General features: G+C 38.8%; 1 protein-coding gene across 1 annotated transcript in view; it reads right to left on the bottom strand.

Moving 5' to 3' along the window:
- Nucleotides 1–108: 108 nt before the first annotated feature.
- The window catches only part of Ephrin (ephrin), a 42,588-nt gene continuing 15,053 nt past the window's right edge, over nucleotides 109–27,643 (bottom strand). The window contains exons 2-5 of the mRNA XM_015316213.2: nucleotides 11,632–11,767; nucleotides 10,243–10,540; nucleotides 9,001–9,312; nucleotides 109–8,404 (exon numbers count right to left, since the gene is read on the bottom strand). Coding sequence (XP_015171699.1) covers nucleotides 8,259–8,404; nucleotides 9,001–9,312; nucleotides 10,243–10,540; nucleotides 11,632–11,767 — 892 coding nt within the window. The 3' untranslated portion in view covers nucleotides 109–8,258. The remainder of the gene's footprint in view (nucleotides 8,405–9,000; nucleotides 9,313–10,242; nucleotides 10,541–11,631; nucleotides 11,768–27,643) is intronic.

The following is a 27,643-nucleotide window of genomic DNA, read 5'->3' as shown; positions in this document are numbered from 1 at the left end:
TTTTCTTTAGAATGTTTCTTTTTCAAAATGGTCATCCATGACGATGACTGTAAAGTCGAAATAATCTAGCGCCGTGTATGGCTATAAATGAGAATGAAATGAAAGAAATATTGGTCCACAGTACAAGTATTTATTTATTCTGTACAAAAGTTGAGTTATAAAATATTATATCCCCATTTTAGGTCTTGTTCTTAGCCTTGTATACCATGCCGTCTTGAGTTCGTTCATATAATAACAATATCGCCGTAAGAAAACGCGTGTACTCAGGAGAATTGTCATCGTATTATCCCTGTTTGCGACGTGCAAATGGAACGCATTGAAATTCGATCATTCTTTGTCGAAAAAGGATTATCATCGAATCATTCTCGCTCGAGCACCTGCGTTTCTTCACGTACGAAGCTCGGCCCTCACCGTGTACACATAAATCAAACTTGATTTTAAATTCGCATATTTATTTGTGGTAACAAACAGTACATGCGCGTGTACACTACTACTTGTGCATTCTTGTAATAAGTTACTTTTTTTTTCTTTATTTTTATTTTTTTTTTTTCAAACAAGTGCGACATATGGGCCTACCCACGTGGTTTTTCTTCATGCCATTCTCCGCTTTCATTTTTTTTTCTTTTTTCTTTTTTAAATATTTATTTCTAGACCATGAGTGTGCTTTTTAGTGCGTTTTGGAAATCATCAAGCGATATCGTTCCCTGCATTACGCACAATTAATCATTTTTTCGCTTCTCTCCGCTGGATCTACTTTCAGAATAAATCGACCGAACGTCATCTCAATTGAAATCCGCATCAAGTACATCATTTCAAGGCGCAGCCTCGTTTTTTTAAACTACTTTTTTCAAGTCTTTTGTTCCGCAGCTTCATAGGATATAAATTCGTTTGATTTGACTAGGCATCGTTCTTAAAGTCTTTTCCCCCTCCCCTCTTTCAATATATCTTCTTTTCACAAATGAATCTTTTTATCCCCTTTTTCGATAACCCGCCAATTCTCATCGAAGTAATAGGACTCTTCTTAATCTAGGAACTAACGATAAATTATCTTAACATTTCGTTTTTTATTCACGAAATCCCTTATCTTATCGATACTTTTTGTTAATCTCGTCATAAAATTCGGACGCAAAGAAAGTTTTTGCTGGTTTCTAAGAACGAAACAATCGTAATTATGTATAGCGGAGAGAATGATTATTTTTTTTTTTATCATGCACACATTAGATGCTCTTTGCATTTTTTTCGACATAAACAAGTGTTTTTCGGCTAAATATACATCCAAATATATTACACGTTTTGGGTGACCTTGTGCAAGTTATAACTGTCGCTATACAACGTTTAGCGGTATTCCATGACGTGAGCTTTTTTGTACCGTGCTAGACTCGAAAACATTGACATTCATGCTATCATAAGTCATATTTATCTTTACGACAAAACGGTGAAATATCATCGATCACACGTACAATGAAGCGTTACACGAAATAATTGACGTAAAGTACCTCTGGCAAATACACTATCCGTTTTTTTCGAACCTCGATTCTTATTTTAATGTAGGCCCAATTCGAATAAATTTTTGCGAAATTTCGTGAGATATTAGAAATCTGATCTTCGAACGATGCGATATTTAATCTAGGAAAAAAATTGTACAAATTTCATTCTGGTGCGTGTCCTAAATCAACGAAATCACATCACAACCATTTTTCTTTTATACATAAATCGCTATCGTGCTAAAAAAAATATAAATGAGAATGAGAATATTTTTGTAAATAAATAAACCTTCATAATTTCACTCAAACAAATTCGTTGTCTCAAATATTTTAATTATGAGGTTATTGATATTTTAGGCCACACTTTAATCACCAATGTCCGAAGATCATTCAATTTTCAAGATCATTCATGAATTTATAAAACAAAATCAATTTCAGTTGAGCATCGTTCGAACGTTCATCGAACAATTTAAATCATTTTTGCTCGCGATAACAATTCGAATATTTATTATTTACCTTCTGCAAGTAGTCAAGTGTTTTTCTCTATACACATGATGTCTTTTATCATTTTTGTGGAATGTTTCGTGGAAAGCGAAATGAGACGATGTGGATGTATTTTAATAAAGCTTTCAAACTATTGCAAAAAAAAAAAAAAAATTCAAAATACAACGGAATCTGAATTCATTTTAACTTTTTTCCTTCTTCTTTTTTATTCATGATTTTTTTCATTCCTCTCTATCTATCTATCTATTTATTTCTGCCTAACATTTTAAAACTTTCACGTTTTATTTTTTTTAGATTAATTTTTATAAAATAGGAATTAAAACGTAAGAGATATGTCTACGGCGAGTACACGAGCAAGTTTGTTTTTAAATGAAATTCAAATAAATCTTCGACCAAGGCATATTCGATCAGCTGAGTGACAAAAGATTAAACTTTTTTTTTGAGATATTTTATTCCATTTTAACATAAATTCTGCAAATTTTTCACGGTACTTGAAGGAGGATGCTTTTTTCGTTACTATAGGAAAAAAAAAACAAAAACAAATATAAATAAAATAGAATAAATTATTCGACCGATGTGCCATGGTTTACCTGGGATTGAAAAATATACGGTTCAAGTGGAACGATCGTATGTATCTCGTACATCGAGTATTCTTTTGTACTACAGAGACGATTCGCGCAAGGTACTTTCAAACAAAACCTACACCGAGGCGAGCATGCCATTGCATCGGTGTGTATGTATTTATGTGTGTAGTGAGCAAAAGGAGACCATTTCTCTCTTTCGTCAGTTGTCTTTTTCACGCGTTTTACTTTCTTTTTTAAAACTTTTTTCACATCGATATACTCGATGATATCGACATACATATACAATATACCTACATAACTTATGGTGAGGCCAACGTTTCTACGCTCGCGCATCGTTATCTTCCATTTTACGTGTACCTACTCTTGGTAGTACGCACCGTACGCGCCAATCGCACCTCACTCGCATCTTTTCGTTGTGTCTTCTTTCATTCCATCTCTTTCTACCTCTTCCTCTCTCTCTCTCCCGCTCTCGCATTCTTCTTCTTTCACACTCTACCTTTCTTTCTCACTCACACGTGCGCGCATGGAATCTCGCTTTCTACCGCGTGAACGCGACGATTTTTCTTCACTTTGAGTTGTTGTTCGTGTGTGTATATACGTGTGTGTCTCGTTTGCTTCTCTTGTGCTTTCTAAATGTGTGAGTTAGTGTGTATGTGTGTTCGTGTATACACGTATCAATGTATATGAGTAAGTATGCGTGTATCCTTTATGAAGATCGTTTTATGATTTTATTACGTACGGTTACCTGTAATTTTTTTTGTTGATTATGTCTTTTTTCCAGTTTTTTTTTTGGTTTGCTTTGTTTAAACACTATTTCGCTACAGTGGACTACCATTATGAACGCTACGCTACTTTGTATTGTATTGTATGCTTTGTTTAATGAACGACGTACTGTACTGAATGTGCACACGCAATCTAACAGACCCAAATTAGCGACAAACGTACACGGCATTTGATCATCTCCGATGTTTATGCTACCATAGATAAATCATTTGAAAAATCGGCAAGAGATCGACATTTTTCTTTCGTTTATCCATGCAGATATTCCACGATCAGTTTTATTTATCTGACGATAATCTAATTTGTTCATTTAAGATGCCGTGTACGATTAGCGCATTTACGGTGAGCGTATGTGTGTGTGTCAATGTATGTACCGAATATAAAATAATATATGCGCCGTGAGAGAATCACGATCTGTCTAACTGTGGCTCCGGTATTTAAAACCAACTTTCTCGTTTAATTAGTACTTGTGTTCTCCTTCTATGAGTAATAATCATAGTAATTATAACCACTTTGTGTGTTTTCATGTTAAAAATCTTAGACATCAACGTACATTCACTTTTATAATAAATCGTTATTAGAAACCTATCTCGTACTTGCTATGCATTTAATATAAATTTCATCGTGTTAATCGTTTATCGATCGTCTTATTTACAAAGATCTCTTTTTCTCTCTCTTTTTCACTTTCACTCTATTTCTCTCGTTCTCTCTCTCTCTCTCTCTCTCTCTTTCTCTTTTTTTCCTTTTTCTACTTTAAACGGAAATTATTCTGTCTCTGTCTCTCTTTCTAGATTTCTTTCTTTCCTTCTTTCTCCTTGTTGTCTTCTCTTTCGACCTTTACAGTTTAATCAAACCGCTGGCAGTGTATAAGACGCAGGCAATAAATGGTTAACCCCGGTCTTGATAAATGAGAAGGATGAATCCTTCGCGCGTATAAATTTGATATATTTTATATAGGTGAGAATATAACACGTGTGTCCCTCGGTCGCGGTTCGAAGGATTCCAACGTTTTGTTAACACTGGTTCTTGCACGCGCGTACAAGCGAGGATTAAAAGACGATGGAAAAAGGGATCTTGAAGAAAAATGTAATACATATACGTCGCTTGGTGAAAGAAAATTGAACAAAAAATAAAAAGTAAAAATGCAAAAAAAGAAAAAAAATTAAAACGATCGGCAGGACGCGTTCCACTTAATCGGGGGGACAGTAACGTTGAACAAGATGACGAGACAGATAGTTTCGCGCTGAAATAGACAGGTATTGTATAGTAAGTGCATACATTATTATGTATACATATACTTATATTATACGTATAGATAGAAATTTGTTAGCAAATATTTAACGCTCTTCAAATATTTTACGTGTCTTCCAAAAGTATGAATATCTTCGTGCAGTGGAACACTGTCACATCGCGAACGGAACTATGGTAAAAGTAGAAAAAGAAAATTGGATAGGATTCGATTTGCGTGGAATGGATGTGAAAAATAAAATAAGGAAAGAAAAAATAAAATAAACTGCAGTGAGTGACCTTGTCTATTTTCTATCGATAGCTCGTTTCTATATTATTGTTATACTGTATTCACCTATCGTCCGTATGAACGAATACCATTCACGTGGATCTATGAACATTTTGCTGTATCGCTTTATTGGCGCTGAAGTGTGAATATGTTATCAATTGTGGATACGATGAGTTCATTTACGAAACTAGTAAAGAGGGACGCTTTTAATGATGCTTCTTTCACGCGATTCGTAGTTTATACAACGAATAAAAGAAAGAAAAAAGTATAACATAATACAGAACGTGAAAATGCAATAGTAGCGTTTTGTACATTTTTGAACGACACGGGACCGTGAACCAAACGTATGTATATAAGAACGTTTTGTATTTACATACATCTGCGTGAAGTTCTTCTATTTCGGACGTAAATTGATTACCTACAGGATTCTGACATTTACGATCAATCTACTTTGAGAGAAAGCTTCGGATAATTTACAATGTGTGAGTGATTGTCTTTAAGGTTCTTGGTTGCGGCCCTTGATTTATTGTTAGTCGTTGCAAAAACATACCACCACTTACTTTCAGTTCAAACAAAAACTTCACAGTGATTTTTTAATTCAAATAGAAAATAAATGGTGTGATAAACTTAACTTTGAACGAATTTTTATGCAATCGATAGTATAAGAAAAAAAGAAAAAATAGAAAAAAAAACGTCTCCTCTTGCTGTACGTAAAACTTCATCATTGTAATATTCATTGTGATATGCTATTGCGATTAATAACGTATGAGGAAAAAGTATACAAACGATAAACAGACACGCGATCAGACAGACAGACAAACAGACGTGGATCATAGGCATGTAATACTTAGGCTTAACAATACTGTAGTGGATAATATTAAACACGCGTTTTTTTTTAGTATTTTTCTTATTTCGCTTTTGCTTTCGTTTTCGGCCGATCTTATATTTATTTTTGTTTTCGTTCATATCAAGGTCGGTGCAGGAAGGACGACGATTCGTTTGACGAAAGACGAAAACGATTGGTCGATCGAGCAGCCTATGCATTTTATGGATCCTCTATCATTTTTTTTTTATCTACGATTCGGAATAAAAAGAGTATCTCTTTCTCTCACTCGTTCTCTCCCTCTCTCTCTCTCTCTCTCTCTCTTGCTCTTTTTCATATATTTCACAAAATCTCTCTTCTCTTCAGTGTCAGTAGTATCATCTTATCATCATTATCGCATACACATATTTACAATAATTATTCATTAGATCTAATTATCTTTCAATGGCCAATGCGTAACGGAACAAACGTTCGCACTTATTCTCTTGCATTATCGAATTATCGCGAATTGTCTTCGCGAAAATTGACGCTTAATCAAGTGTGTAAATGTGTGTTTTACGTATGTCTGTGTCGCGTGTCATGTATATGACGAATGTATATACGTGTAACAACGTGGCATGATACGATTAAACGACGGACAATAAATAGAATTAGAAAAATAACAGAAATAGATCAAAGTATGATGCAAGATACAAAGAAAAAAATAGGAAAGAAGACGATCGAACGGCCAATCGTTTTTCATTCGCAATCAGAGATATAATGAGTTAATATTTATAAACCCGATATAATAACGGATAATGGAAAAAATCAACAAATGCGATGAGAGTTTAGCCGTATTTAGAGAATAAGAGGCCTCGAGTCTTTTTCTCTTCTTCTTCTTCTTCTTCTTCTTCTTCTTCGTTGTTTACCTTTCTCATAAGCCTTCTTTTTCTGTCTTTTTTTCTCTGTTTTCCTTTGTCTCCCACCACGTCGATACGCAATTTATTCGCTATTAAATTTGATATTTTACTAGTAAATATAGAATATCGATTGAATATTCGTAGTGTAATAATAGCGGATAATAAATATAATACAGATCTATAGATAGAGTTCGGTATGGTACAGGTATTATACAAATTTTCACATTCTCACTATCATCACGCATTCACAGAGAATTTTCTTATCGGCTCTTGAACACGCACACATGCACTCTCTCTCTCTCTCTCTCTCTCTCTCTCTCTCTCTCTCTCTCTCCTTACATACACGGATAATATATACTTTTTTGCTACGATCGAGACGAGAAGAGATAGTTGATAATCGTCGATTCGTCAGATTAAAATCGACGCGTAGGATCAAGATGAGTTCGTTGGACTGTCCCTTAAATTTGCAAAATTGTTAACATTAACGATAGCTCGTTCTCACGTTTTAATCGTATTTATTTCACAAATATATGCTTCGTGTCCTCGTAAATGGTTACGTGTTTCTCTTTATCTCTTTCTCGCTCACTCGAGCGTCATATATAAGATTCGTCTAGTATACGGCACTCTCCTAAATCTCCTTGCAGCTTGAATAAGCTCTCAAGGATTCACTTGTACATATTCATTAGGAATTTATTTACAGGCGTGCTAATTATCCTGGTTAGACGAATGCACGATTACGCGCTTACGAAAATTCAAACGGAAAGATGAACTAGAACGATTATCAGTTAAAATGAACATTAGTTTTTCGACGATGGTTAGATAATATCATTATTTGTGTCGAGTTAAATCGTTCGAGCTTTGTCTTCCGTTGGTTTAACGATGATTTGTTCGTTAGTTCAGGATAGATTCGACCCTCTCCGTACGCGTGTTAAAACGTTATTCGCTTCGAAGATACTTAAACACGCTTTTTACTCGCACACATATTTTTCTCACGCGTTCGTTCGCATTTACTATCATACACTCGCTCTTTTTCCATGCTCTCTTGTATTTTTCGAATAAATACCTAGAATTAGCGTAACGATAAGAAGGACAACCAATACGACTACCATTTATAGTAGTGATAATAGTGGGCGTACTATAATAGTATCTAGTAGCAGCGTTTCTCCTCGTTCATCTTCTTCATATTTTTCAGCATTTTTTCTTCACCTTATTTTTCTTCTTCTTCTTCTTCTTCTTCTTCTTCTTCTTCTCTTTTTTTGTCGTCGTTGTTATCTTGTTCGACTATCTTGACATCAATACGCCATCCCGTTTGTCTTTCCTTTTTATTAGTAGTTAATATGGCTTTGCCGCGAGTCTCTTATTCGGACATAGTAATCTTCCTAGGTCCATCCGCATATATATTTCTACCTTCTTACCGGCTTTATTTAATAGATATATATATATATATATGTATATGTATAATATATCTTTTTCTTCCATCTCAGCATTCCGATCTCAGATTTGCTCGCAACCGACGAGCAATGGTTGATCTGCGCGCGTCCCACGATCGAGGGGCCACAACGCATGACAGCGGCGCTGCGTGCCTCAGGAAATTAATTAAACGTAGGATAATCACAGAAGAAGGGGTTCGACGCATGGGATACGCTCTTCGTTGGCAGTGTCGTCGCTTCACCGCAAAAATTGCGGAACGAAAACACTTATCAGAAGGCTGGAGACCATCAGGAACAGGACCTGCCCGAACCCATACGACGTCGCACCGCTGTACGTTAGTTCTTCGTTCTTCACTACCTCATTAGGATGATCGGAGTATTCCTCTGAAAAATTTCAATAAATACAAAATCGTGAGAAAGTTTTCTAACAAATCATTGCTATGGGAATAAAAAAGAAGTTCTTAGCAAACGAGTCAGACGGAAATACGGCTCGTTAATAGCCATTCGCGCACGTCCCTTATCGCTCAAATGCAAATACCTGCGTCTGTTGTGTACGACTCGAATTATCGTAGGCGTCGATGTGAAGGACAAGAAGAACGAAAGACCCCCCCCCCCCCCTTCCCCCTTCCCCAAAGACAAAAAAAAAGAACAAGAAAAAAGATTAAAGATATGTAGGAATGGCAAAACCGACATATGGCTTTCGAGAAATTTACGAAGTCGTCGCACCTCTTAGTACTTTTATTGGTTTTCCATCTGGTGTAGGACGCGAGACAAGAACGAGATGGACTTTGTCACATTTTTCAGGAAACGTTTCACGTTTTTTACTCACTCATACAAAACAAAACAAAAAAAAATACAAAAACAAAAAACAAAGAAAAGAAATTCAACGATTTGGAATGAAATATAAGTAGAATACTCGAATACATACGTATCTACACGTAGAGATATAATATATATGTATAGAAAAGTTATATACGCACTGTTCTTTTTCTTCTGTCCAATCGAGGTCTTTGGCGGCGAGGAGACAGACGGAGGTCCATTGTGAATCGGAGGCTGTGGCTGATGCGGATGTACAGGGTACAACGCTGAAGGGGGAACGTGGGTCGGCATCACCGTAGCCGGTTGAAGATGATCGCGATGATGATGAATGTTGCCTCCCGGGTAGAATCGTTCTCCACCTTTGAGGACGCTTGGTGGCGGTGGTGGTGGCATCATACCACTTGCTCCTCCGCCCAAAACTGCGGTACTCGTTGAGCTGCTGCTGGGTACGGTGCTGCTGGTCACGGGTACGGCTAAAGCGAGACAGATGATTTTTATTATTTTAATGTAATATATTGTTTTCTTTTAGATCTTATATTAATATTTTTTTCAACATATATGTTTGATACAATAATTACAAGATAAAAGAAAAGATAGCGTGTATAGAAAATAAGATAATAGAGATTAGGTTGGAAAGAGTATGCAGAGAAGTAGAATCTCGAGTCTCTCGTAGATGAGTTTGAACGAGTTTATCGCTCCGAGAGATAGCCAGATAGCTCATTACGTTGTACGAATCATTCTCGGCGTGCACTCGCCAGCTCGTTCGAGAGAAGGATGCTCGGAACGAATTAGGTGGAGACGAGTGTTCGCTCGGTGGAATGAAATGGTGGAATTTATCGTGCTCTGGGACAGTGGTCTAACCGCAACAAATGGTGCGCGCTAAGAATTATAATTGATAGGGATTATTTAAGAGCCGGAGAAAGGCCGCTTGAGAAGCAAAGAGGGGGGAAAATAGTAGGATGGTGGATGAGGGAAAGAAGGAAGGAGGGAAGGGAAGATATGAAAGAATGAGACTACCAAGGAGGACACGAACGAGTAGCGGCGAGTGGACTGCCTGTTATGGAAGTCGTTCCTCTTCTAACTGATTAAGGGATAATGAATTTATGGCGCGGTCCTTCCTTTTCCTTTTTTTTTTCTTCATTCTTCTTCTTTGGCTCGACAAGGGATATGCGTGAACGAACGATGCGAGTATAACGCGTTGAGTGCGAAAAACATTTTGAGAATTAAATTGAAAGCTACCGATTTTTGATATCAAAAAATATCTGCAATTTGTGTATCACGTTTATAATTTAATAATTAAGGAATTAAAGTAGGTTTGGAATAGAAAATTTTCTAATAGAAAGTAAATAGGATATTTGTTTTTTTCTTATTTTTTTTTTTTTTTAAGATTATACTATACTCACAGTTGTTGCGAGACGTGGCAGACGAGGACGAGGTGTCGTTGCTGCAGCAAACCTTGAAAACAACCTTCATGTTGTCGGTGTTGCATCGTCCACCAATGCGCCTATGCAGATCTTCCTTGGACGAGGTGCTGATGAAGTAGTAATCGTGGCCGGGTAGAAACTCGAGACCCCCCGGTTGTGGCGTGAACGGCCTGAAGGTGATCGTGTAGTACTTATCCTCGTATGGTTTGTCGCAAATTGCTATTAACCGAGGACTCGGGTTCGTTATTCGGCACGTCTCGTACTCTTCTTTAGACACCTGCAACGACGAGAAAAAAAGATTAACGGTCACGCCCACATCGTCGACCTGAAAATTCTCGTTTTAGTTACGATGGGTAATACACAGACTATGTGGAAAAAGCACAACCCTTTTCTTCTTATTCTTATTTTTATTTTCTTTCTCTTTCTCTCTATACTGATCTTTGCTCAAGCACGACATTAATCGTTGATTGACTACTGTGAAAGAAGTTTCATCGACCGGGGGAAGCGTGTATCAGGGGCAAGGGAGGTACGAATGGAATTTTGTCCGTCCTTCGAACCTTTTCTCGGGTCTTTTTGCCACGTCTTTTTCGTGATAGAAAGAAAAAAATTCAAAAAGAAAGAGATGAAGAGGAAAAAGATCTATTGTGTCGATCCTAATCGTTGTATAGAGAGAACGGCTATCGAGACAATAGAGAGTGGACGCTACTACGAGGGAGTTCACGATCTGCGATTAGATCGGGGTCCGATGAGTTCGTGAAAATACGTGAACGATGCAGAAACGTCTACGGTATCTGGACGACTACGACGACTGAATCTTTGATAAGTTTTCTAAAGGGGTGGAAGGGAGAAAGGAGAGAATTCGTCGCGACGTCTTCGTTGTCGCAAAAGCTATACTGCCTTTTGCTGACTGGCATGTCGATTACTGAACGACTCGAGACAATGTAAATGTCCGAAAGAGGAACTCTTTAAGCTTTGCACGAATCGTTAACGGCAACATCTTCGTTTCTTTTCCATTGGAAGTTCGCGCACGAAGTCACTTTTGGTGAGAGGGGGAAAGGGAAAGGAAAAAAGAGAGAGAAAGAGAGAGAGAGAGAGAGAAAGAAAAGCGGGTAGTCAAAGAACTGGTCTTGAGTAGTAGCAGCTGTCTAAACATTACAGAAACCAGACTCAACTATTTTTTCGTCGTAAAGCTTGTCCATCATCGGTACACCCCATGGGTGCTCCCTTCTCCCTCCCACTCCTCTCTTTCTTTTTATCACGGTTTAAGTAAATTCTTTAAACAAATCTTGACGACATAGAAACGATATGCTGGGAAATCTCGTAATCTGTTTAAAATGAAACGTTTCTAAGTTAGAAGAATATACTTACGTTGTAAATGAGGTATTTTTCCGGATCATATGTGCCCGTTTTATACATTGGACAAATTATGTTCACTTGATCGTACTCAAACACCGCGTTATTCTTGTTCACGTCTATTATATGATCCGTGTTGTCTATTCGAAATCTGTAACAGAGAAAATGAATAGAATTATTAAAAACATATTATTAACGGAAGAGAAAAAGTAATAAAAGATTGGCGAATTATCAGCATCTCAGAAAGGTTTCTTGTTAGAGTTTAAGATAATGTAACTTCTTTCGGTAGTCGAGCATTTCTACGGAAACGCTCTGAAAGGAGAGAAAAAAAAAATCAAAGAAAAGAAGTCGACTCGTTCTCGTAGGCACCTAACGTCTGATAGGCAGGCGCTTATAGTGTTGGAACCATCGCGTAAGCGCAAGTAGGAACTTCTACTCGCACACGCGTCTTTAACATTGCGCACGTACGAACACGAGGGAGTCTATTATACTGGGTGTTTCTACCATCCGGTACGACGTTCTCCTCTTCTTTTTCTTTTTTTCTCCTACGGGTGTGTTTATTTTTGGAGTAAGCCATTTCACTGCCGTTTAGTCGGAGAAATACCTATGTTTTTTTTTCCTCTTTCTTTTTTATCTTATCGATGAATTATCACACGGTCGTGATAATATTCTCTGAGAATTTTATATTTTTGGAGTAGAGATTTAGAGATATTATTTTTCTTATTGTTATTTCTATGTAACTTAATTTGATTGAATAATCATGAAATAAAAAGAAAATAATTTTTTGCCGTCTTTTATCAAATTTTGCATTTTACTTATGTTAGTTAGATACAATGTGGATTAAAGAAGCTTCAAAGGCATTATGTATTTGTGCAAAGAAAATCTTTGTTGGATATTTTTTTGAATCGAAGAATACGACAAAGGTGGAAGACGGTCGAACACCTTCTATATGGGAGCTAGTCCGAGCGTCGGTGAGGATGGAACGAAAAGGTCGGTAGATGAGCAAAAGGAGAAGAGAGAAGAGGAGAAGGAAAAGAAGAGAAGAGAAAAGAAGAGAAGAGAAGAGGAGAGAAGAGGAGAGAAGAAAAGAGAAGAGGAGAGAAAAGAAGAGAAGAGAAGAAGGTGGAAGACGGTTCCTATACAACCGGTTCTTTCCAACGACGCTCGCGCACGTTAACGCTCGTTTCTTCGTGTGGCTATACGATATACACGAGACTGTACGGTAACGTCCTCTGCGCCCTTTGCGCCGCCCTATTTCTCCCTACGTATCGAGAGAATTTCTTTAGATTTTCTCTAAAGCTTCAAACTCTTCTTCATTTTTTCCTTTTTCGTTGAAAATACATTTATACATACGTTGCTAACACATTGAAGCGTGCTCGATTGTATTTCTAGCCTAAGAAAAATCAAAAAGAATCGTCTAGATGGAAGTAAATAAAAGACAAATTTCTTTGATCTCTTGAGCAAATAAGAATTTACGAGACTGTGGGAAAAGTCGATCGGTGGGTTCGATCGATCGAAGGGTTCGACGTACCATTAATGAAGAACGTAGGTACTTACATAGGTATATATATATATATATATATATATATATAAGTACGTATGTATAGATGACGACATATACGGTCGTTGGTGCAACAAGATGCGGCAGCGAAACGCGGGCGTCGAATATGCGCGTCTGGACGTTTCGGAGCATTAACGGACAATCTCGTAAGTGGGCGTGTAAGGGCTTGAAAATTGGAAGGTAGGCCGGGCCTCGGCGAAATTAACGTTTGGCGATAATATCCGTTCTCTCTCCTGCTGCCCCCATGTCGATACTATACGTCGACCCTAAACGCAGCTCGGCAAACGACGACCTCGACGAATCGCGCGTACGAGAAAAAGAAAGAGAGAGAGAGAGAGAGAGAGAGAGAGAGAGAACATTCGCCGTTAACGCTTTACCAATGTGCGAGCGTGCGTGGGCGTGCACTCGCAACCTGGCCATTCACCAATTTCTCCAACGACGCGAACGGCGAGACTTTGATCGTTTTTCTCCCCACGGCTTTCCGGATTCCAAGCACGAACGTATTCGTTTATCTTCGTATACTTTTTACGGCGTTTATCATTTCCCATGGTAAAGCAAAGGCGGACTCTTTTCGGTATTATCTCGGTGTGCTCGTTAAGTTGATGCATTTTGCTTCGGTAGTCTCGATGTGTGATTTAAAAGAAAAAGAGAAAGGGAGAAAGGCTTCTTATTCTTTTTCTTCTTCTTCTTCTTTAAGCAAGAATGGTGTCATTTGCATATACCTATGTATTCGTAGGTTTCTCGAGGACCCTTGTATTAATGCAATACGTTGCCTTCGTTCTTAACAGTTCTTTTCTGGCCTTAGGTAAATACTCGGCATGAATATGTATGGAGCCTCCTAGTGACCCCTTCTTAAACTCTAACGCGCGTGCAGGGATATGTTCTCAACTTCCCAGACTGTAGACAAGTTTCTATGGATCTCAGTGGATCCGGCTAGAACGTTATAATAATAGTTCAGCGTAAGGTGGTTTTATGGCTATCGACCCGCCTCTTTTATTATAGTACTTAATATTTAAAAACCTCTTTGTATCGAATCCGCTGTTTTCCTTTCTTCTTCTTCTTCTTTTTCTTCAACTTGTTTTTCTTCTTCTTTCTTCTCTCTACGAATAGGAGTAAAATCCATATCGTTTGACTTTAATTACGAATGCCTCTTTGTGAATACTCGAAAGTAAAGATTTTTTTTTTTTTTAAAAAAGATCGAGAGCAAGGAAAGGAAAAAAAACAGCGGCCAGTTGTAATTTGTTCGCGACACTTCCTTCGAATCCGTTATCTAGGAACCAATAAATATACAGCTTGATCCCCACTACCGATCGCCATCACCCACCGCTGTCCCCTGGATACCAATTAACTACCGAATAAAACCTACGGAAGGGTCGGCCTAATTGGAATCTCGAAAAAGTGGGCGTGCACCGATCGGCGGATCCCATCGTCGCGAGTCCAACGAGAATTCCTATCCGTCGAGTATCGCGTCGAGAGAGTAATATTATCCTCTCTCTCTCTCTCTCTCTTTCTTCTCTCTCTTGCTCTTTCCTCGTTGTCTACCTCGTCATCGTCGATTTTCGATCTCGAGTTTGACTTCACCAACGACAATGAGCGTCGATTAAAAAGAAGCGCGCAAATGTTATTAGATAGAGAAAATTCGATTTAAACGAAGAGCGGACGGACAAACGATTTAGCGCTCTCCATGTTCGCATACCGGCCCTTTAATCATCGATCCTCCTTTCAACCTTCCTTTCGTTAAATTAAACGAGCTCGGAGTAACGAAAGGCGAGTGCTGCTCCTCTTTACTTCTCTCCCACTTAGTCTCTCTCTTTCTCTCGTTTGTTCATTCGCACACTCCTTCACTCACTCTTTCTTTCTGTCATGACGAGTTGCCACGTTTTCACGTATGATGCGCGCATGTCCGAGAAAGAGAAGAAGTGCATAACGTATACGTCTGCCTATGAGGAAAAGAAAGAATAGAAAGAAAGAGAAAGGGACAAACGTAGAAAGACGAAAGTGCGAAGCTATGATGAGACGAATCGGGGGAGTGGTATGGAGAAAGCAGACGCTTATGCGTTAAGTGGGATTTTCTGGCAGGAATATCAAAGACGAGACTGCGCGTCAAAGAGATTGCGCGCGAGGGAAAAAAGAGTATGCCCAGAAAGAGGAGGAAGATGATGAAGAAGATGAAGAAGAAGTAAGAGTGAAGAAAGGAAACGAAAGGGTAGGAAAAAAAAGAGACATCGAAAGAGAAGACATTTTTGGACGAAAACACGGGACCAACGTTTGACTTTACCTTCATCTCTTACATTCATCGCACTCGTTCTTGAAGAAACCATTGTATGTCGCAATGAAAATCTTTTTTCATAAATGTTTTTTTTTTTTTTTTTCATTCTTTGTTTATCAACGGAAATTAGAATTGTTCGTTTTCCGCATGGTATACTTTTGTTGCTCATGGAATTCTTCCTTGTTTACCAAATAATCACATAATAAAATAGTATCTTTCGAGATAGAACCACAGGTATATAGAAATATTTCTAACGACCTTGTAGTGTACGATCGCGAAAGTATCATAAATGTTTTCCTTTTCCTCTTGAGAGAGAAATATTGATAGAGACGGAGAAAGAAATGTTCAACGAGGAAGAGGATTACAATGGCGTACGCGCGTGCGTTGATTATACATGCGCATATAATTATTACATGATCGTATCGTCGGAAAACGTGCTTGGACGGAAGGAAGAGAAATGGGAATGCGAACGACGCGTTTAGACAACAAATTACGGTAATATCAATAGTGTATAGATTGGACAAATGATTAATACATGTAATATAATGGCAACGAGAATATGTATTTATCCAATAATTTACGTTTTCCATGTTTACCTATTATCTATGAAACGTACAAAATTGTTAGCTTTTCTGTTTCGATTCTTACTGTTATAAATTAAAAAAAAAAAAAGAATAGGAATTCAAAGTGAAAAGCGAATAAGGAGGAAGCGAAATCAACGAAGCGTTCTTTCTCGGAAGGTGTTACATATTGGTTCCTCGCACCTGTCTTTCCCTTCGAGAGATGTCGGACGTCGACGTCGCGATTGGTTCCCTCGAGTGGTCTTATTATTGTACAGAACACCGGTCCTTTTGTTGTGTACGTTAAGAAACGCGACCGAGAAAAAGAAAAATGAAAAAGTCAGAAAAAAGGGAAGAAACGGAGAGAAAGAGAGGAGTGCAAAGAAGACGAATGTAAGCGCTCGAGGATCATTTCGTTGGCGTGTCTTTTTAAAACCAACGTCTCTAAGGTCATCAGGAACGTTATTATTCGTTAACTTTGAAATATTTATCCGATACTTCTTCGGAGACTTGACTGCACCTAACCACCGGCGAATTTGTCTCCTTTCTATTTTCGTATTCCTTCCTAAGCAGGCAGAGAGAACCGAGTGAGCAAACTATAGTGAAACGTGGACGCGCGAGCACACACTTTGCATACAATCGAACAGTGCATGATCACAAGACCTTGAACTCTTTTCTGTTAAACGTAATAGAAAGGTGGAAAAATTTAAGTGGTTTAAATTATTCTCTCTTTCTTTATTTTTTTTTTTTGATTTTTTTTTTCTATTTCGCAAGTAATCGTTACGTAAGTAAGAATCTTTTTTTCGTTTTAGTCAGCTGGAAATTTCTTCTCGAGCGTTCATGTGAACGGAAGAAAAGTGAAAAAGCGAGATCTCTCGAAGATTTCGTGGAACACGGAAGGCGATCGGTCAACGAGCCGTCGGCTGTTAATTTTCAGCTCGAGGTTAAATTCCGCAGGATGTATTTCTTCTCTTTCTTCCTCGTCTTCATTCTTCTTGAAAAGCATATTGTAAAGCGAACAGACGGATGTATAAATCTTGTTAGTAGCAATAATTTGTCGAATTCCATGGGTAACCATTCTCTGACTGATTCATTACCGATACCTACTCGGTTTCATTTAGTTTTCCATTTTGCGTTGTAAAGTAATTTGCTCGTGCACTCAAAATTAACAACATAATTCTCTTGAAGAACTAATAAGGAATACGTTCACGGTTAACGAGCCATACAAATTTCTTTTCACGCTTTCGTTCGTGAAAGCGAACAAGAAATCGATTTTTAAAGTAGGTAAATATCACCGTTACTAATTAGTAATTACCTTTAAGTAAATTTATTTTTTTATCGTAATGAATATTATCAACGTCAAACAAACGTGATATAAATCAATACCTGTGTAATGTGTTTTTAAAAGCAAAGATAGAATGTTGCAACATTAAGAAAAAAATAAATTAGTACAGTCGACTAAAGGATATTATTTGGCATCTAATTGTAAGCTCAGATTCAATCAATTGTATTTCATTCGATATAAGTTATCTAGACGTTGACATAACTTGGCAAAAAGATAGACACGTTTTGATCTATCTATTCGTTTGGCCGGTGTTTTGTCTTACGTCTGAGAGTTCATCGATCGCTGTCTTTCGCGACTTCTCGACGCGGCGACCTATTAAAAGCCCTACATTGGTCCAAGCGTGTAACTGAGTACAAACGACGACGACTGCAGCTTGTCGTACGCACGTCGCGTACCGCCCTCCTCTTTCCTCTTGTCGAGACGTAGTGACTCTAAAGTGGCTAGACGGAGTGTCAGTGTCGGTCGGAGAGATCAGAGGGCTGACGTTGAAAGAAATAGTTCGACGTATCTTCGCGCACGTGTTTCTACTCTAAGTAAGAAGTAATCATTATTTTTCTACATTATTAAGCATTAGCCATATATATAACGTTTCATTACATTTTAGGTTCCTTTAATCAATTGGATAATGAATCGTTTCGAATATGACGATAACTCAGAAGAGGGACCACATTTTTACGATCTTTTAAATCCCAAACTGGTTTATAACCTTTTTTTTTCCTTCAAAGTTCGTCTATTATCTCAACCCTTTTTTTCTTAATGGTGAGAATGAGGATAAGATTTTTGTTGTCATTTTTTTTCTTTCTCTTTCTTGCTATAACCCCGTGAAAGTCTGATGTAGGACTAATTTTTTCTCTCGGACGTACCTTCGTCGAATGACACTTAACGACGATTTGATTTTACGATCTTTTGGTTTTTACGACGACCCCGAAACGTCGATTAGAACGAAAAGCGACATAAAGGTACCATTTGTTTTCGTAGAAAATATTATATGCGTGTGGAGATGTTCGACCTTGGTAAACTTTGGTGCTTCGCTTTTACGGTAGTGTTTTGTAATAATTTATGTATTTGTATATACGCGTATATGTGAAGCCGATGAAAGGTTTACGATTATAGAAATCCTGGTCTCCTCAAAGAAGAAATGTTACGGTTGAAGTCAACTTTCGATAGAATAGCCCGCGAACGAGTCGATAGTGGATCGTCCGAATGTCTTGCTGGAATGAAGATATAGATGACAGTAAAAGGAGAGGTTCGTATCAATTTTAGGTAACTTTGTAGTATCCCATACGATTCGTTTAATTTTAGAATACCGGATAGTGAGAAAAGAGACAAGCGAGGAGAGGAAACTTTTATGGTAGTATATTTTTCCGTAGGATCGTTAATACGTCCTCGGTTATGTTCGACGTGGAAGCGTAACAAGGGGCCGAAGGTTAACGATCCTACCGAGGGTCTGAAAATGTAACGAGACCGATGTTTGCCTTCCCTACACTGTACAGGCCACTTGTAACTTCCTTTAAAGTATAGTTTTTACCGGATCTCCGATCGAATGGAATCCGAAAGGTGTTTCCAAGAGATTCGATCGCAAATGCGAAGAGATATAAGAGTTCTACCTATCCTCTTATCCTCGTATTTCGAATAAAGCTAAGATCTGAAATAGAACGTTAGTTCTTGACCGGATAAGATTTCTAGTTTCGACAAGGATCGGTACCGGGCATTGAGACATTTCTGTCCAGTCGATATGGAAGATAACCCGTGTCTCGATGCACGTTCGAGGTCAGGGCTCCGTTCCTGGGTCAGATCCTCGGGCGCCCATCGTGTTGATATCCCTAAGATAGCTCCATTGTTTATGGACATCGTCGTGCGCGCAGGTAGGAGAAGAAGAGAGGAGTATATAGACCCGTGCGACAGTTCGGGGTCACTTCCTAGTTGCCGACGCCGTGACGTTTCACGCCGTCGTGACACATCCGAGATTCTCGAGATTTGGTCACGAATTCGCGTGACCAGCACGTCGCTTTACTCGCGGAAAATCACTAAAGCACAGCCTGACCCTTCTGCAACAATTCTCGAACGTCTACTTCGTTCCAATGTTAGAGAGGAACGAGCCATTGTCCCTCGAAAGAAATCAAGGGAAGCGATAATTTCACATTTTCTTTTTTCCTTCCATCTTTTTTTTTCTTTCTCATATATAAAATTTTATTATATGGAATGGAGCGTCGTCTTACACGCGTAGATCGACGAAAGGATGTTCACCGACGATAAAATAGACGTTAACGTTCTCGCAAAGTGTGGAGACGAGGCAGAGTTTTCCACGCAAGTGTCGACGCATCTCGTACGTTAGGAGATGTCGTCTTTATCGTTTATTTTCCACCAGTACGGGTTAGACCAAGGTCTCTCTCTCTCTCTCTCTTTCTCGCAAGATAACTTTTTGTAGTCGTCCGTCAACAACTCGACGACTTCGTTCGACGACGAAGAAGAAATTCTCCTTCTCTTCCAGTTCCTTACTACGTCACATCGTACTCGATCTCTCCACGCATCTGGCTCTATTACGTTTTGAGGAAAGGAACTCGTCATCGCTTTATGATGTGATATGCCTTTGAATAAACTTCAAGGCCGTGATTCTTCAAAAAAAGGAACCCTTTGAATCCCCTTTAAAACTGTCGACTTTTATCTATGTTCTTGTTCGCGCGTGACTTCGGTGTCTAGGATTAAAAAGATAAAAGGAAAAAAGGAAAAAATAGGCGGAGTAAAAGGAGAGAAAAAAAGGAAATGAAAAGAAAAGAAAGAAAATAGAGAAAGAAAGAGAGGGGGAAAAGGAGGTCCGGGTGGACGACACTGCGTTCGTTCGTTGTATCCCTCGGGACAAAGGACCTCCCTACGGTACCCGAATCTTCTGCCTTTGTTTGCCCTAAGAACAGCAGAGGAGGCAAGTGGTTGTGCCAATAGACAGCGGCAAGTGGCGTAGAAATCAACCTTGGGGATTCTCTTCTTCCTCCTTCTTCTTTTCCACCAGCGTTCGTGGCCCAAAGAACAGTAAACGTGAATAGCTAGAAAGCCCTAGGTTGGGTTCTAGGGCGGAGTAGTATACGGCTCGACATAAATCCTAAAGTCCTAGACAAATGGAGGCCTAACGGAGCGTACATACGTAGAGGATAAACTAGAGAGACGTGTATTCGGTCTCCCTTTTCTATAGCCAAGCAATGAGCACTAACGTTTTCCGTTTTAAGGTCTCTCTCGTACGAAGAGTTTATACGCAATGTTCCTCTCTCCGAAGGAGACGAGCAAAGCCATTAAGAACTGGTAAATTGGGTACTTCAGGTACCACCAGTCTCTCTGTGTCCCTTTTAATTTTTTTTTTCATTCTGTTTTTTTCCCCTTTTTCTTTCTCTCTCTTTCTCTCTGTCTCGTTCACCCTTCTTTTCGATTCATCGACAATTTTCTTTGGATTCGTTTCAGAGTTTCACGGCTTTTTCTTCTTTTTTACTCTTCTTTTCTTTCTTTGTTTTTTTTTCCTCTGTCTTTCTTTCTCTCTCTCTCTCTCTCTTTAATGCTCTTTACCTTGCACCTACCCTACTCCTACTAGGTTGCTATCAACGAGGTTGCTTTCGTCGAATAATACTGGCACTCGATCATAGGTATCCTAGGTAAGGGCGCTACTACGAGCACGTAGCTCTACGCTCTTGATCTGGATCCTTTCTGGTCGTCGGAGGGAGACACTACTGCTTTGCCGCGGCGCGCCGGCCCATTGTCATGACCCCGCCATGGTAGCACGGTGGAAAGAAATTATTGCGGACAGAAGTGGCACGCCGTGTTTGCGCAGCATTGTTGCCTGGAGTTAATAGTCTATGAGGGTAGCATGTAGGTAGACGTTTTTTCTTTTTTTTTTTTCTAAATGCATGCTACATGCCAGACAAGTTGGAAAACGTAAGGGAGAATAGGAAAAAATATGTGGTACCGCGATGAGAGCGACAGTCAAATATTTCATGAAAGAAAGAAAGAAACAAACAAACAAAAAATTCCCTTTCTCCGTTTAACCCTATTACAACGTTTCGAACAAGCTGATAGATGGATTTCTTAAGATTACAAGATGTTTCTTGTTCTCCAACGAAGATTTTTTTTTTCGAATCTTTTGATACGGATAATTTGGAGTGTCTAATAGTTGAACTATCTGTTCGTTAGTTCGTCCGTTCTCGGGAAGGGATCCTGGTCACGATGGTTATGGTACTAGTCTTAGAAAAGACCCTCGGTCGCATTAATCTTTCTGGTCTCGAATAATTCAAAGAATTCGTTTCTTCAAATCGCAGAGAAATCGTGGTGGTTCTCTTCCTTTTTCCATCCTTCTGTTCCTATATACTCTCTCGTTCTTCGCAACAACACGGTAGACGCGACCTAAGGCCGTTCCTTTTGGAAACCATATATTTTTCGTTTCACAGTTCGCGGCGTTGTTGAATGCCCAGCCTCCATTCAGACAAGGTTGCATCTCTGGAGCAACCCGCCAGGTATAAATTTTGGCCTCGGTTCTATAAGGGAATAGGGGGAAAGGAGGATAGTGGAAGGAAAGGGGAGGAAGAAAAAAGAAGGGAAAAGAGGAGCTCGAGGTGAAGGAGGAGAAAGAGAGAGATCGGTCCCATGGTAATCGATTACCTCCCCCGTATCCCTAGAATTCCATATAGTGACCGGGGCTCCATGCTCCGAAGATTGAACCCTTGATAACCGGTGCTCTCTCTCTTTCTTTCTCTCCCTCTCTCTCTCTCTCTCTCTCTCTCTCATACACACACTCCTTTTCTACTATCTTTTATCTTTTTCTTTTCTTCTTCACCTTTCTATTTTCTCTCGCGTTTTTCTTTCACTCATGAACGCTCACGTTCTACCTCTTACCTATTTTCTGTTATATTACATGAGTTCAGAACTCCAAGCGCAATATACCCGAAAATGTTTGATTAATGTCGACTTTCTAATTTATATGTTGCTTCTAATGAAATTTTAGATAATTAGTAGATGAATTATAGAACTAGGAAATAGAATGTTGAGGGCTATTAAATTTATATGGAAACATTCCTAAACGAGTAGCCAACGTTGTAATACGATATTCTCTTCGACGTTTAAAGGCCGCTTTTAAATTCTCAAGAACAGAGACGCTGATTTACAAGTGACGAAGACGTGAAGGCGACGGAGCAGATGGTATCACGCGTAGACGACGACTTAATTTAACTTTATACCCACGCGTTTCGTAAACAACTTACACGAAATGGCTATAATGTTGTACGCCCTTGGTTGGAGTTTCTGCTCTTTGCTCTTTGATTCGCTCGATTCGGTTACATAGAATCTTTAAGAAGGGGAGGGAGGGAGGTTAGAGAAGTTAAAGTGGGATGAGGTGGCATGAGGGGGGTAAGGATAAACCCGAATGCAACGAGCTTATCGCGCATCGCTAGATTGCTCCTTCTTGGAAGACGACTATTCTTCCACGTATTCGATAACGCTCATCGTCTAGATTACAAGGCGGAGATAACCTTATCAAAAACGGTAAATGCACTTTTCGAGCCGATCCGTTCTTCCATAAATTATGATTAAACTTTTAAACCGAACGGTAGCTACACACATAGATAATATACACTACACGCATTTACCAGCACGATACGATCGTTCAACTTATTTTTTATTTCTTTTTTTTTTTTTTTTTCAAATCTTTTCATAAAACTTTGAATGAATTCGTGTTAGAAAAGTCGAGAGCCGATTGAAAATAGTCGAAGATGAAGGGAAGAGAAGAATAGATGTCAGAGACTTTTCGAAAACGCCTATCGCGACTTCTCCCTTTTCAAAAAGGGAACTCATAGAAACTCACATCAGTGAAGGTAGTCGAAGAAATAAGTTTCTTCTCGATGCGTCTCTCACGCAGCTGCTTCTTTTTCTGGGCAGGGCCACGCATCTGCCTTACCCTCTTTCCCGGTGCGTTCTCTCCTCCTTCTCTGTCTATCTTTCTGTCTTTCTCTCTTTCTCTCTCTCTTTTTCTCTCTATATCTTTCTCTCTCGTTCTGGTCATCTTCATTTTGGGCCCGCGGCACATTACGCGGCACATTTTCTCCATACGCGTATCGGCTTCATTCTCAAAAGACCGGCCTCCACCGATCTCCTTTTTCAGCCTTTATCCTACCTCCGAGGTATAGGCCTCGATAATAATATCTCTTATATTTTTGGATGTAAGTAATAATAAAAATATTATACGGAGAAGCATTCTTTGTTCGGTTGTATTCGATGATACGTCGTTTCGTAAAGTTCTTATAAGCTATGATCGGTCTTCTACCCGAAACACACAAACAGTTTTGATATGGACCACCTTATAAAATGGTCAGAAATAAATGATAGAAAGAAGAAAAATCAAAAAGCTTTGTTAAAGACATTTTGTTGAACTTTCTTTTTCGTCCGCACTCGATTCGAAATTCATTCTTACATATGGGTATGTACTACTCGAGATTTCATTCATCTTCTCGAGGTAGTCATCGAAGACGTAAGGATGTTTGTTATACGATGAGTGGTCTTCGCGGAATTTCAAAGCTCCTCGTTTACACAACGCTCGAGCGTGCGCGTTGTATATTTGGCGAGAGAGACTACCGTGTGTGCGCGTCGTCACGAATGCAAAGCGAATCGAAAGAGGAAGAGGAGGAATTAAAAAAAGAATAAAAGAGCGAGAAAAGAAGGAAGGAGGGCGGGAGGGTTGTAGAAAGACGAGATGACAAGAAATGATCGTTTAAAGGTATTGTGTATCGAAAGTTTGCATTTAAGTTTCATTCGGTCGAATCAAAATCTCAACGGATCCGAAGAGCTATTCAATACGAACTATGGGATCTCATAGCAATGGAATCCTGTAAGCAAAAACGCATAGTACTTTTCTGTTGTACGAAAATTCTATGAAGAGAAGAAGCTCTGTGTCGCATACGAACGATAGACCTAAACATATCGAGTGCTTCTTTCATACGATGTTCTTTGTGTTTCTTTTTCTTTTTTGCTTCATGTTTATACGTGTAGGAGAGGAAATTCTCTTCTTTTTATCGGATTTCATAGTAAAGATAGACGACTAACGCGTGACTCTCTAAACACGTTCTCCTCCTCCTCTTCTTAAGATATATAACTTTCTCTCTCTCTCTCTTTTTCCCTCTTTCTTTCTTCTTCTTTCTTTCACCCTCTTTGTTTTACTTTAGTTAGATGTATGAGAATGAAACCCGACACATTGTATACATTTTTGGTGGCCTCATAAACGTTTATGCGTCAAAGGTCGCGTTGATTTCTCGCGACACGTGAGACGCATGATAAGTATATGTAGGTATATGGAAAAGAAAATAAGATAAAGCAAGTAAAGAAAAAGAGAAGGATGGAAAGAGGAAGAAGAGCTCGTTCCCCGAAGGGTAAAGTGCTTCTTCGATGGTTTAGAGACGAGCGCACGATTATACGACGAGATTCCAAGATGAGAGCTCGAAGAGGAGTCGTCGTTTTGCGGCGAACTTTCACGTATGATGGGCGAATTACCGCCAATCGACGATAACTTATCGATGATTTTAGAATAGTGCCGCTAGCGAGAAACCGATGTCGGCGTCTTCTTTGCAAACCCGATAATTTGCCAAGCGTTATACGTTCCTGATCGATCTTTCTTTCTGCCTCACTCTTTCTTTCTCTCTCTCTCTTTCTCTCTCTCTCTCTCTTTGTCGTTTTCTTTCTGTCTCATCTTTCCTCATCGATTTTTTGCTGATAAATAATGATTTTAGCAAATCGATATCCTTACGTGGAAAGAATTTGATCGAACCTATTTAAAAGGACTTTTGCGTTTCACAAATAATTCAAAAAGTAAAACACATCAACATTTCACCGATAACGATGAATCGTACACTATTCTAACCAGTGCACCGTATGATACAACGAACTCTCAGGAAACAAGAAGCATCGATTTAATTTAAACTGGCTTCGCGCTTCCTTTTTCTTCTTTTCTTTCTGCTTCACCTTCTCCTTATCCTCCTCATCCTTCTTTTTTTTTTTTCTCTCGATCGCTCTGTAATTAAATTGCAAACGATCGACTCAGTACATCTCGAGTTAAAGATATTTTTTTTATTTTGTTTTCGTGTTAGGAGCAGTGCAACGTTCGCCGATCGAGTCTTCTTTGAGACACAACTTCTTCGATTTGAGGGTATCAACATTTTCAAAAGTACAATAACATAATCAGTTTATATTATATGTTAAAAGTCCTCCATATTTTCTTTTATTAAATATATTCTCCAATATAAAACGTTGAATATCATCTATTGTCGAGGGTCCTTGCCGTTCTAACGTAGTATCCTATCTAAACAAGGGAATAGAAAGCGATCTATCAACATGTAAGAATAGGGCGATTCAGTCAAGTCAAAAGCATAGCAGGAGAAACACGTTTTATATTGCTTGCGAAGAATATCCATGGGTTTTTATTAAGAGGAGAAATATACAAACTTCACGCTATTCACTTAAAGGTAATGGAAACTCAATAAATAATTAATATCTGGATGAAAATCAATATGAAAAAGACTTTTCCCTATCTTCCAATTTATATCTACATATCTCCTCTTTCACCGTAGCCCATTGGGTTGTCGTTATCGTTGGTAGAAGAATAGAACAGATGGCGCGTGTAATTTCGTTTCCGACGAGCTTTGGAAAGGCGATTAAAGGGCATCGACAAATATTTGCTAGTTTTAACCGTCAACCTCTGACACGATAGATCAAATTTATGTACTATACGCATATATATTATATTATATAGCCATAAAAAAAAAAAAAAAATAAAAAGAAAAAAGAACGGAATGAATACTCGTAATCTGTGTATTTTCACGACGCTTATCTTCGCACCATTTGTCAATCTTTGATGATACGTAAGTACACTCCCTTTTGATTACCTTATAATCGAAGAGGAACGATAAGGAACGATATTAAACCGTAACGTCGATCGTCCGAGCGGAAAAAGAATTACGCGAACGTCACGGTTAAACTCAAACTCGACTCGAAAAGAGAGGGGTAGCGAGCGATCGGTCACACATCGACCGTTCGATAAAACTTTTCAACGGGAACGAGGAATGAAGCAAGCGCTCGTTTCTTATCGTTTTAGGAGCTGTCAAACACTCAGGATCCTCATTGTGCCGCGAAGCGTAGTAAGAAAACGCCTTTAAACTTGGCGGCCATCGAATTCTCTCCCTATCTCTCTCTCTCTCTTTCTCTTTTTCTTTCTCTCTTTTACTTGACTGGCAGCTCGTAAAAGCTGCAAGATTCTCTCTCTCTCTCTCTCTTTCTCTTTCTCTTTTATCGTTACTCCGCTTTTCGATTCTTCTCTTGTACACGCGCTTCGAATAGAGGAGAACTCACCTCTTTCGCTTTTGCAAATTGCAATTAACGTTTTTATTACAACCGAATCGAGCGGTCTCGTGGATAAGCTCTCGTAACAAAGCGTGCAAAATCGAGATTATGGCATGGTCGATCCAAAGACCTCGATTACACGCGCTTTCTTATAAAGCAGAATTTCGTTAATTTCGTAATCATGCTCGAACGATACATCTTACGTGTACGATCTTTCCCACTCTTTCTCTATTTTTAGCTTTTTCCATTTGTTTTTCCTCGATCTTAATTTACAACGTTAACGTTCTAATTCTTTTTCTTCATTTTTCCTTTTCTGCTTCTTTTTTTTTTTTTTTTTTTTTTTATTCTACGCGCGTTTCACTAATTGGTTCTTCGAGAGACGCGCGTTTTTATTTGCCATTCGATTACCGGTTACACGCGAAACATAAAAAGGTATTCTCCGATCTCTTCTCCTTTTTCGCGATCAACGAGATATTTCTTTATTTCTTTCCTGATGTATACCCACCGAACGATGCCACTTTCGTCGGGTGTAACGTGCGTTAAACTGGTTTTTCTCTTGAATCTAGTCTCAGTACCAGGTGCAGAAGCGCGTAAATACCTTCGATTATTCGTCGCGCTTCTCCTGTTTCTTTGGGCTGGTTCGCGGAACTACAGGTCTATCGGCATAACCGGAAGTTGAACGTAGCGAAAGCGATATCCGCAACTTGATGACATATCTAACGATAGAGATAACATCTTATCCTTTTAACGGTACTTCGTAGTACCAACTCTTAGGGTGTTAAGGAAGAAAATATTCTCTCGATAATTTGCAGACTACTAAAAGATCGAAAATTTCTAAGTATATAAATACATAGCTACTTAAGTTTCTTCGAGAGAATTGAAAATATAATAAAAAAGCAACAACAACAACAAAAAATGTATTTTGAAGAAGAATA

Source organism: Polistes dominula, unplaced genomic scaffold (genome assembly GCF_049000335.1).
Source record: "Polistes dominula isolate Pdom_NZ unplaced genomic scaffold, Pdom_raw_medaka contig_73, whole genome shotgun sequence".
Lineage (NCBI taxonomy): Eukaryota > Metazoa > Arthropoda > Insecta > Hymenoptera > Vespidae > Polistes > Polistes dominula.
The sequence above is the reverse complement of the archived record's forward strand: the minus strand, read 5'-3'. Positions and strand labels throughout refer to the sequence as shown.